Here is a 12,984-nt window from a genome sequence, read left to right on the forward strand (position 1 = left end):
GAGTTGCAGTGGTTGAAACATGGTGACACAAATTCCAACAAGTGCATTATCTGTTAATCAGGATACATCAGAGTCTATTACCACACTTATACCATGGCCACTTACCACAGGCAAAGAACTATTTCTTCAGACGGAGTTTAACTTAAAGCAGACGTGCTGTTGCTGTGGTTACCTTTGATTTAACATACTTTGCTTGCTGAGTCCGAACAGTGTTGAACCAAAACTGCACCGGTCAACACTGTTTATAAGAGATCAAACTCTACAGAGCTTTTTAGACTCTTTGCGCGCATTTGTGGAGTTTTCTCACTCAAAACCTTTTTGTCAGCCTCTTTTCCAGCTGTTTTCAGTAAACGTCGATAAACCCCACTCTGCATTTCCTACCCAACACCAAAGAGCAGACAATGACTAGCTGATGAACAAGGAAAAACAAGGAAATGGTATAAATATGCACACAAACTGACAACTCTCTGTAAATGTAACTGTTTGTTTTTGTGTGATGTTACCTCTGAGACATGTGGGCGATGCCAGCCCTATAATGAAGCTACCTTGTAAACAAACTAATGAAATACTTTATCAGTCAGACCATCTCTGTCGTTCTGTTTCTCTTTCTAGGACGCATATTTGTTGCAGAAGCTTGGTGTAATCGCGTAATGATGCCAATCTTGGCAGTGACACATACAACAGTCTGACTGATACCAGGAGGGCAATAAAGAATACATGTGTTCGGCTGGGGAGCGCACACACAGACACACACACTGACACACACACACACAAACACAAAAAGCGAAACATTTTGGAAATGTAAAGATGCGGTCAGACTTGTAGCTTTTGCAGATATCATATGCACTCACGCATTCCTTTGAACACTGTGGACACTATGGTCACAAAGATCTGTGGGATGGACTAAGCAGAAAAAGATGGGATGAAAAAGACGAGAGTGGGGGAGAGACCGGAGAGAAATATTGCAATGTGCTGAAAGTGAAAAGGGAGAGAAGGGGGTAAAGAGAGGAAATAATAGAAAGTAGGGGAGAGGAGGGCATGCCTCTACTGGTATGGCTTCTTTTCACACGTATTTCTGGGGCTTACGTAAACCCTCCATCTGCCTCGCACCTTTCAACAAGCAGTTACACACACACACGCACGCTCATGTGTGCACACAAGAGGTTGGCATAATGTCGGAGTCTGAGCGCCAGATGTATTTGAAGCCCATTTTTTCAGCTTGTCCATCTGTCTGTCTGCCAGCCTGCCTGCTGGCAGCTTGTCATTCTGTCTTTCATGTGCAGGGCATTGTGTTATTTACAGATACAGCTGATACTGTGCTATTAAAACTGCCAGGGGTTTTTGTTGCTCTAATGGGCTGAGAAATAACTGTAAAAAGCTGACATTTAGGAGTTTGGTTTTCAGTGATTTGTGCTCTGATTGCCCACAGCAGCTTTGGTGTTGATGATGTCATGCACGACACAAAACATGACCAGGAAAGTAAAAACGCCTGTACAATGCCGTGCTCTGCGCTGCTACAGCCCTGCAGCGTGAATACCTTGCTTACAGTTAGTCACTGTTTGAAGCTGCATGTTGTGGTTGTGGCTAGATGTTTCTCCCTGCTTCCAGTGTTTATGCTAAACTGAGCTAATCAGCTGCAGCTTCATATTTACCATACAGACAGACGGGTGGTATCAATCAACCCGTCTAACTCTCAACAAGAAGATGAATACGCCTGTTTTCTAAAATGTCAACCCTTTTCTTTAAAATCCTCCTGTCGACTTCTTTCTCAATACAGAGTTTGCTATCAAAGCCCTGACCTCAGTTATGAATTTTGGTTTTCATTTTTTCTGGGCAAAACTTAGCCTGACTAGCTGTTAACAAGCTTTCCTCACAGCCATATTTAGGCTACAAGGTAACTCCTGGTGAGCCACGGTTAGACTTAAGGTGACAGTGCTCCTGACACTCATGAGCAGTGTGTACAAGAAGAGGGGTTTCAGTCATACATACCAAGAAATGATGGGCAGCGCTGACATCTGAATGCAGAGGACAAGACGAGACACGGAAACTCTGCTCGTAGTCTATATGCCCTTCCACAACATCAAGTAACGTTTCCTGATATTGTTGATGCCTGAGTATGTACAAGCACAAAACAACAGCCACAGGATAACTGTTGCACACACACACAAACACACACACACACACACACAGGTAGTGTGCTGTACATAAACAGGAGGGTGTTCTGGTCTCCATCAGTTGCTTGCGTTATCCTGAGGCTCTAACCTGTGGTGTGAGGGACACCATGATCAACATGCACACACACGCAGAGCATGTCAAATATAAGCCTCAACATAAAGCAGAGCCACTGTAGTTTGAACAGAAAGAGCCACAAGAATGAACTATTCCACTACAACAGTGAAACAGAACGATAGATGGATGATTAATGGAGCTGGAGTTGACGGATGACATCCACAGCCGGATTAATCTCTATAAACAGATATCTGCATATGAACGCACATAAATAGACAAGCCAATGAAAAGCTCAGTCGTCATCATTCATGTGCAGATATCTGTTTCTAAAACATTCAGCCCAGGTCAATCTCCACACATTCACCACAGAACACATATACAGAAACCAGTCTGTTGAAATGTGTTTTATGTTTACTGGTTATGCCAGTAACTGATAAAAGATACTTCCACCTGACAGAAAAGAGCCATCTTTATATTCAATATTATTTCAGTGCACATTCTTCTCCTACTTCCCTGCAGGCGTTGATGTCATTTATTTTTTTTTTTAAAACGTAGAATCAAGGAAGAGTGGGGTAGTTGTGATAATATGATGTGCTGATTGTTTTATTGTTCGGGACCAATTGCGTGTAATTACACGTGTATCACCCGGTGTTCATCAAGTTAAAGCTTTTATTTATCCATTCCATTTGGCACACTCTGGGGCAATCGGAGTTCTCCCAGCCGGCTAACTGTCAGCCTGTAGCCAGACTTTATTTGGCAAACAGGCTGACAACAAAGTGAAGCAGTAAAGTGGAAGTGGAGGTGGAGGTCACTGTCTTTTATCAGAGATGTTCTGGTTAAGGTTCCACATTCATACATACACCACACAAACGTAAGTGGAGCAGTGAAGCACAGACACAACCCAATGGGCACCATATTAAAGACTATGGATTTTCTGGAAGCCAGATGTGTGTCTGTGTTTGTGTGTGTGTGTGTGTGTGTGTCTATGAAGTGTGCTTTTTTTGTGTACGTGTGGTTGTATGTATGTGTTTGTGATTAGTCTGTCATTAACTCAGTAATGGTGAAGAATGCAATAACACGCCTTTTTGCAGAAACAAGAACTAATATTTAGTTGAGCCTCCTACACGGCACTAAAACACACACAGACACACAAACAGACACCACACCGGGGGTTCAAATCCCCCACAGAGGATTTGCCCCAGGAGGCTGTCATTACAGTTATTACCTCTTTTCCTCTCTTTCTCCTGCACACTTTAGTTCTGCTGCTTTTCTCAAACGTCCCTCGCAGACATCTGACATGTCTCTCCTCGGAGGACGATGATAAAACGAGGGAGATGAAAAGCAGAGAGAAGAAGAGAGGAGGAGAAAGAGTGCAGAAGAAAGAATAGGACGGAGGGACCATATGTTTTCTTTCCTCCCAGTTCAGCTGGCTCTAATCAAAGAAACAGTGGATAATCTATCCTGCTGTCTAATATACACACACACACACACACACACACACATGCATTTACTTAGATGAATCCTTAATATCAGAAACTAGCACAGACAGACGTGCGCTCTCTGTCTCTTTCTAGGAAGCTGTGGCCCTCCTGTTGAAGTCACACATCACCTCAAGTCCAAACATCTCAATGGTAATCTTCCCTCATCTTGATCCACATGAATAACAAAGGCTTTCACATACATTCATTCCAGCAAAGCCACTCTTCCTCTCGAGCGCAGATCAAAGACTGCATCAATATTTGTCAGTCACAGGGCTCCACTTGGACAGCTACACAATGCTTTTTGTGGCTCTGGGCTCTGTTATTGTTGGGTGTCGCGTCATACGGTGACTTTGATTTTGGAGAACAAAGAATGAAGTTATTTTCAAGACAAATTTATAGCACACAGACCTGCTATGCCAGAGCGTATGATACAATTATACACATGTTCTAAATAGATGGTGTATTTATGGGCTTTTTTGAGTATTTTTTGTTCTGCATGAAAATGATTAACAAAATAATGTACAAACAGAGAACTAAGAGGTTAACTAAATGTTAGACGTTTGGCCAGCCAAGTGTGCGAAGTGAAATTCATTTAGAGTCATCTCTCTCTGCTCTAATGAATGTTCTAATACTACTAATTACAACAATTATCTAAGGTATCTTCTGCAGCTGACCAAAAAGTTCAGGCTGCTACATACGACATTCAGAACTATTAGATTCAGCAGTAGATCACCAGCATCTCAGACCAAAACAAACGGACGCGTCGGCCACACTTGGCAAGCAAGAGGATGTACATCTTGGCTAGTTGGATTGATTTTTACAGTTTTTTATTCAGAGTTATTTTAGTAACATTTGCCAATTGCTGTTCAGTGGCATCATTACACAATGTAAGAACAGCCAGGTGTTACTTAATTTGAACAGTTTTCTACTACTATCTACTCAACTTTTCTACATATTAGTCAGTTAGTCATTTCAGTCTCATATTTATATAGACAATGTTAAACGTGGATCCAATCACTTAATTCCCACTGATATTTTTTGGTTTTGCCCTAAATGAATTGAGATGGCATTCTGATGCTGGGGTGGGATAGGAACAGAGACAGTACACCAAAATGAATTGTATCTGCTGTAAACTAGGACAAATCTGACTTCAATTATAGCAGCGCACAATAATACAAAATAATTTGATAAATGGCACCATCGCCACAAGTCTCTAATGTGTCCAAACAACAGTCTACAGACAGGCTAGCAGCCCTGTGAGGCCGTACTTCACAGGAGTTTGAGCTGAATGCTCGTTCACAAACACGCTGATGTTTCATCCAGTTGTAGCACAAATGTTAAATGAATGTTAGGAAAAGAGCACATCACCATAAACTGCTGGTGGTGCTAATTCTCCAGTCGGGTGCCATTAAACCTTTGCAGAAGAAGAAGACGGCGCAGTGAGATCACTGAATTAAAAGAGCCACGATTTTCCATCTCTTCAGTTGAGTGGAAGCTTCAGTAAACGATTAAGTCACATGTTTGATGTACGTCATGATTTATTTAAGTGTGTTTCCATTGAACTTTGTAGCATCTTGCTTTTATTGCCAATTTTATTACTGGCTGTTCCACTCAGGTTCTTTTGTGTGCACAACTGCACATTGAAGATGTGCATAAAAGCAGGTGAATGGAAATGCACTTATTGTCACCATTGTACTTTAGCATGGTATTCACTAAAAACAAAGCACAGCTGAGGATTATGGGAATCTCATTAGCTTTGCATGTTTTTGGTCATAAACCAAAGTATAGTAAATATTACAACGTAGATCTGATGAAAGCCCAGGAGGAAAAGTGAAAGGATTTATTATATTTTTCCAGTGGGAAACAAATGTCTGAAACAACTTTCATGGCAATCCATCCAATAGTTGTAGTTATTACATTTCATTCAAAGTCCAAATGCTAGAGGAAAAGTCAGGGGATCAATAAAGTCACTAAGTATAGACTTTGAAGAGTCATGTCTATTATGAACATTATTTTAAAGTAGTGTTGAAAATGAAATGCACTCCAACAACAACTTACCTCCCCTATGAATCAACAGAAATTCAACAAGGTAGAATCATTGCTGAAAGAGCTTCTCAGGAAGTTGTTTGTGATCATGGATGACCCTAAAATTACACACACACTCTAGACTCAAACATTGTAGCCACTGAATCATAACACTATTATACTATTGTACCACTATACTATACACCATATCTCACTTCTGTTCTGAATGTCTGCCGTGAGGAACGCCTTCAGACTTTCCATACTGCTCTGAAAACCTAATTTAAACAATTCAACTCAAACTGTCAATTACAAGGCCCACTCTCATCAATCACTGCACAAACACTGCACTCAATCTATCATTTGAGCCGGCAACTTCACACACGTTGTTTGGGTAGGTTGTGGGAAGCATTATCTCCTCCTGCTACTGTATAACCTGACAAAAACCAATCAAACATAAACAGCAGACGGCTGACTGTTTTCTTTCACCTGCATTTCTTCTTTCCCTAAACATACAAGGACACACACGGATATCATATCCCTGTCTCTCCTGATCCTCCTGGACACACAGAAGTGCATGATACATTCTTTAATTACAGAGAGAAAACAATTAACCTAATTTAGGATTTTTTAAGTTTTAATGTCTTTGCTTGTCCTGATTTCTCTCGAAAGGATCTCCATTTCATATTCTGCCTTCATTGTGTCCTTGTAGTTATTTAAAGTATCGAACACTTCTTGGAAGGGTTTAAGAAGAACATGACGCGGCTGTGGTTTGGCTGTAGCTCTGGTAAATTAGGCTAGTTGTAAAACAGTAAAAGGACCAAAGATATGCACCATAAACTTTCTATTTCACTCATATTTTTCTAAGAGGAAGTAGGGGCTAAGCACTTGACCATCGTCACCACAATGTTCCTGGTATTCGTACCTCCATCTTGGTTGTGCATTTCAACAAACAGAGTTTCAACTCCAGAATCTTTCTTTTTCGTTTTTTAACTCACAGTTAGACACCGTTGATGTCATTACATGTCATTGCACACATTATACCCTTGGGAGGAAGCTTTTGGCTAGCAGGTGAAAAGCGATACGCTGCAGAGACCCACCCACCAACAGCAGAATTATTAGTGACAAAGTATGCCAGTTAAAGTCCCAATTGGGGAGGAAAAAGGATAAAAACGTGGAAACAAGACTTCAGTATCTTAGGTTAGCTATGTTAACATGCTACCATGGTTTAGCATGTTAGCATGTTAATCCTAAAGTTCAAGGGCGTGAAAGAAATTAAAATGTGACTTTTTTTTGGTGCGTATGCAAATGTCCAAAATTGAAAACCGAATACGTTCCCAATGAGGAGAATCATCCCAAATACTAGCCTAAATGCTAACATTTTGCTAATTAACACTAAACACCTAAAGTACAGCTAAGTCACCTTGAAGAGAATGTCTGTACACTGGATGTGGTAGAAAACTACTACTGTTGTGCGTCTGGCCATATCCCAGTCATTGATGTCACAGCAGCTGTCCAATCAGAAACACCTGCTATAAAATGACTAATTGGGGTGTGAACCATATTGTTTCATTTTCAACCAACTGCATGCAGACATACACAGTAACTGCTGTTTTATTTTTAGGGTTAAACTGGGAATCTGTTGTTGAGGCCAGACAATGAAATATAAGAAACACACACTGGAGAGGTGAGGCAAGCAGCTTCTACTTACACATACTTAACATGTGTGAACTTGGCCAAGAGCCTCACCAGATACAGGGTGCAGATCTTAAACCAATTTTACTTTTTATTGTTTTCCTTCATTAACACATTGCACAACTTGTGTCCTGTATAATCATCCAATACAAATACACACTGGATAAATTAAGTAGTTCCATTTGGGAATGATTTTATCTAAACTTTTAACTTTAGCTTTGGTAGAAACTAGTTCAGAAAGTAGCAGGAAGGCTTTAAACTGAACACATCTGGATTTATATGTTACATTAACAATCTGGTGATTTTAGTATTGAATACTCTGAATACTTTAAAAGCAATAAATAGCAAGAGTCAGGGGTAGCTAAACACACAAGTTACATACAGACCGTGAGCCAGGTAAGAGACTGAAACACCTTAGGCTTGACCGTAACTTGGCCACATTTCTCAAACAACTATTATCATAATTTACACCCGACCTGCTGACAGCCAGGTGTGTGACCGCATTTGACAGTAGTCAAAAAGGCCAAAAGAGTGACATGTAACTCAAGACAGTTTAATAATGGGTATACGATAGAGTCTGTCCGCTAGCTGAAGAGGAACGTAAGAGCAAAACAGAAGTACACATTTTACTGTGTGTATGCCCGTGGGAGTATGTGAATAGTACGTGAATGTGTGTTTGTGTCTCTCTTTACGAGGAGGGTTATTTACGAATAAATTCTCATTTACAAGGACGCCTTCTCTGACCGCCAGGTGTGAGATGCTACAGGGTCCTGACCTAGTTTAACCTCAGGTGACTCTAAAGGTCTGGAGTTCACATTAGTCACTCCAGTAATGACCTTCACAGACAGAGTGAGGCTTGGTCCAGAATGTGTGTTACTACCTAATATACATAGTTGGATAATACTTCTGCTAGCATCCTCAACAACCTCTGTCTGCTTTTTGTTTTTCAAATCTTATTTCTTAAAGGTTCTGTGCGTAACATTTAGAGGATATGTTGGCAAGAAATGGAATATAATATTCATAGGTGTGTTTTTGTTGCCTTAGAGTGAGCCCTTTTTATCTTGAGAGGGAGCGGGTCCTCATGTTTCTACGGTAGCCCAGAATGGACAAAGCACAAACCTTTCACGTTATTTCAGTTGGTTTCAATCTGCAATCCACCACTAAATCCTTTAGAGGACCGGTGTGGCTTGGTTTGTCCGGTCTGGGCTATTGTAGAAACATGGCGGTTCAACGTGGCGAACTCTATATATAAAGTATATAAAAGGCTCATTCTGAGGTGATAAAAACATAATGATTCTTTTATTCAGGTGATTATATACTAATTAAAACATAGTTGTGCACATTTTATTCTATTTCTGCCATATTCTGGAAACAAATCTTACCCACTGGACCTTTTAGTACATCACTGAGACTAGATCAAATAAACTATAATAAGTATCCGGCAGGCAAGTTTTCTTTTCATCTTCAGTACAAAGCCAGGTTGTTAATAATGACTTAAAGGCTATTGGGGCAACATAAATACTTTTCGGCTTTCTCAACATGGTGGAGTCTCTGCCAAGTCACCTGCCCGCCGACTCTTTCGCAGTGAATTGCTGATGCAGTCCTGCATGAAGGCGGTGGATGTTGACTCGCAAATAAAAGAGTCATTAAACGAGAAAAACAACGGATGTAATGAAGTTAAGATGAAGGATGTGTGGGATGTGTGGTTCAGCCTTGAGTGCTCAGAACGGGTTGAGAACTGTTGATGTTGTTGGGCCTGTAAAGACAATGACGAAATCATGTGTGACTGATTAAACAACCTCACCTCAAGGTCCATTTAATAGCTTTTTCTGGAACTTTTGATCACATCACATGATCTTCATCAGCAGATCTCGTCTTGAGTTGTTGAACCTCGTTTCCAAGGTCGAGAATGAACTCTGAACTTTTACTGGGATAGTTTGACATTTTGGGACTTTCTTGCCGAGAGTTAAGTCTTCGGTAGTTGCCTAGCGAGGTTCACTGCGACAACTAGACTCCAGGATGTCACTGCACCTGGCCACGACACCACAACGTGTCGAGATTAAACAAACAAGATAGAGCATGTTAATTAGAGAGGTTTAGAGTAAACCAGGCTAGCTGTTTCCCCAGTTCCACTCCTTGTGCTGAGCTAAGTTAACTGGCTGCTGGCTCGACGAGAGTGGCGTCGATCTTCTCCTCTAACTTTCGGCAAAGAAAGCGATTAAGCGTTTTTTCTCCTAAACTATTCATTCAAGGGAACATGAACGAGAACTCCTTAAAAGTGCAAAAAAAGGAAAAAAATGAAGTCAAAACATCTACAATTCGATGACAACTTGCAACTGTGACTGAAGATCATGTGATTACGAGTGAAGGCTCCAGAACTTTAAAGCCCAGTAAGTGTGATTTTGGGGGGCGAAACAAATAAGTGTATTTGTCAATTGAATATTAAAGACTAACCTTGCTCATCTCATCTGCCTTGATGCTTACGGTCCAGGTTAAACAGGATAAAGCAGGTTCGCTCTAAGTATTTCTGCATGGTTCAAGTGCTGCATTTAGTTTCTCATGTTACAAGGGCCTGCTGCTTTGATTTGAAGTGTTTTTTTATGGTATAAAAAACAGCATATTCCCTCTTCAACCTACTCAAACACACTTGCATTTATGCTGATAAAAACATCAATGACACCAGGCTGTAACTGACCCCCCTCACCTGGTTCCAGTGCAGCTCCAGGGGCTGCTGTATGTAACCAAGCATTCCCAGCACAGTTCAGGCACAGCACACTTTAATTTGCCTCAGTCTGTTCTCCATTACCCAGCTGTACAGGTTAAATATCCTGCATGCTGCTGTATGAGAGCAGAGACTGATGCAGCAGGTATGGCAGAACAAGTCTAGACTTATAGGCCTATGCCTTTCGACTGTCTAGCAAATGTGCAGTGGGCTCCAAGAGACCAGAACAAGGTAGTTCAGTTCAATAAGCTTTAGGCCTGCATGACCTGGCATGACAAAATCATCCGTCAAAGTGGAGACCAAAGGGGATTTTTTTCTGGAAGTTAGGTAGAAAATCACTATGAGACATTTATGTGTGTGTGTGTGTGTGTGTGTGTGTGTGGCAGGGTTGGGGGGTTTACTAATTGACCATAAAAAAGTTCACATCAACAGACCAAAAAAACTGTCTAGGTGCACAAATGGCAGACAGTGAGTGTGTTTGGGAGAAGTTCAGGGTGACATGAACTAAACTTAAACTTGGCTCACGAGGGCCTGAAAGCAGGTGGTGACAACTGATGTGACACAGTCAGAGGAGGAGAGGAAGAGGAGCGGAGGAGAGGAAGAGGAGAGGAGGAGAGGAAGCATTGACTAACTTTTTACAGCAGTTAAAATAGAATCAAATGAGTTGAGTTGAGACAATCATTTGCACAAAGATAAACCAATAAACAGCCCTGGACATTTCTACCTACCTGCCCTCGAGGTGCCAAACACCGTGATGAGCAGCAACAGCAACCGTGTCTCGCGCACTGAGCTCCATCGATCCACCATATTGCATCTGAAGCTATCGATCCAGCGGGCCAGTTAAACTCCCTCGCGGCTCCTCCTCGCGCTCCTCCGCAGTACACCTGCAGTCAGAGCTTTGACTGCGTGGGTGCCGCTGCCTCGCGCCCGTGCGTCACAACGCCACGCGCTCCACCAAGCTGGCAATCAAGAGCGAGCGCGCGCATACAGGCCTATCTGACTGATGATCAGTGATAACCAGCAGCCCACGTGTTCCCGCCTTTACTGCTGCTTTTCCTCCTGGATGGACGGATGAAGAAGGGAGAAAAAAAAATCCCTCAATCTCGGAAGGTCTTTCCTCCTTCACCCGCTGACAACTTTCCTCACTTTCTCTTCCCTCCTCCCCCTCACCTCCTCCCTGTCTCACTCTCCCTCCCTCTCTCTTTCCCTCTCTCTCCTCCGGGGTGAACCCTCCCTCACCGAGGCTCGTGGGGGCTGTACAGGAACATAATTACTGCGCGTGTCATTATTAGCATCATTATTGTCTGAGTGATTTAAGGGGCTATGTGGTGTCTCTATCTGTCTCTATCTGTCTCTCTATCTATCTATCTATCTATCTATCTATCTATCTATCTATCTATCTGTCTCTCTCGTGCGCACATTTTGGCACACGCGCACATCATAGGGTTGTCACGCACATATGCACGAGCACATAGTAAGTTTCAGTGTTTGAAATATAAACATGCCACCAAAGTTTCTCTCAAACTTGTGCCTCATTTCATTTTCTGCTCTCTCTCACTCTACACACACACACACACCGCACACACCGTACACAACACACTCCACGCACACACCGTACACACACACACTCACACACGCACACACAAAGCATGCTAGAACAGGACAACGGTGCTGCCCAACTAATAAAATATGCTGCTGCAGATTCCAAATTCCAGTGCCTGTCTGTCTTTGCCCACCCCACACACTCTTCAAACACACCACACAGGCACACACAAACACACACAAACACACAGATACACCATATTACTCCAATAGGCACAATAAACACCAAAATGTGCTTCCTGCCTTCTACTTCAGTGGTTTATCATTCTTTATCTCTAATGTGGGAACGTCTAAAGAACCCTGCAGGTCACTGGGAGGCATCAGCAACCTTTTTTAGGAGAAGTTTATAGGGTGAAAAAGGCTGACAGGATCAGAGCTCAGTGCATGCACACACATGCATACATGCACTTGAATACCTATATGAGCCCCCAGGTCTCTCCTGTCCTGCTTCAGCTTCCATTTACATTAGTCTTTATTGTCTAAGAAGACATTTGTATAGCATACCAGACCTAAAAGGAGAGCAGCAGTATACATAATTGTAAAATCAAATCCAAATGTGTTTATTTAGTACAGTAGTATATAGCCTATTGTATACATTAAAATGCATCAAATCGCACTTATATATTAGATACTTAGATATAAGAGCAAATAAAAATAAATTGCGATCTTAACAAAATAAGGGAAATACATTTAATACAACTATAAAGGAATGTCTGAATGACAAAGAAAAGTGCCAAAAACAGCACTGTCAATAAACTGTTGTTTTAATACATTTTCCTATAGCCTACTGATACCTGATAATGTGCACATAAAGGAGAGGATTAGATTCAAAGTGTAGGTTTTTAACAGTGTAGTTTCATGTGAGTCTTATGAAGGAAAAACTGTTCGTCCTGGTGCCATTTGGTGCTTTTAGTCTGTATTTTTGTGAATATACTGGAGAGAAACTGTCTAGCATTATGGAGACTTTTGGCACATTTTCAGCTGGTTAAATGTAGATTATATGTCTCAAAATGAAGCTACTGTTAATGTACCGTGCAATAATCATTAGAGGTTCTGTTTAGGAAACAGTGGTGTTTTGGTAACACAAGTAAATTGCACCCAGGCAGACACATATACATACTGGCTTTGCCTTTTGAAGAAGAAAAAAGATTCCAGGCATATTTTCAAATGCCCTACCTCCCGCTTCGAGTAGGTTGTCTTAGACTTATGACTGGCAGCTGCGCTTCACTTCAA

The 12,984-nt window shown here is 41.6% G+C and overlaps 1 protein-coding gene across 1 annotated transcript in view; it reads right to left on the reverse strand.

Moving 5' to 3' along the window:
- The window catches only part of LOC118326376 (collagen alpha-1(XI) chain-like), a 37,861-nt gene extending 26,592 nt beyond the window's left edge, over positions 1 to 11,269 (reverse strand). Inside the window, exon 1 of the mRNA XM_035659356.1 lies at positions 10,878 to 11,269. Coding sequence (XP_035515249.1) covers positions 10,878 to 10,956 — 79 coding nt within the window. The 5' untranslated portion in view covers positions 10,957 to 11,269. The remainder of the gene's footprint in view (positions 1 to 10,877) is intronic.
- Positions 11,270 to 12,984: the final 1,715 nt, after the last annotated feature.

Source organism: Morone saxatilis, unplaced genomic scaffold (assembly GCF_004916995.1).
Source record: "Morone saxatilis isolate NCDOM2014 unplaced genomic scaffold, NCSU_SB_2.0 Contig17, whole genome shotgun sequence".
Taxonomy (NCBI): domain Eukaryota; kingdom Metazoa; phylum Chordata; class Actinopteri; family Moronidae; genus Morone; species Morone saxatilis.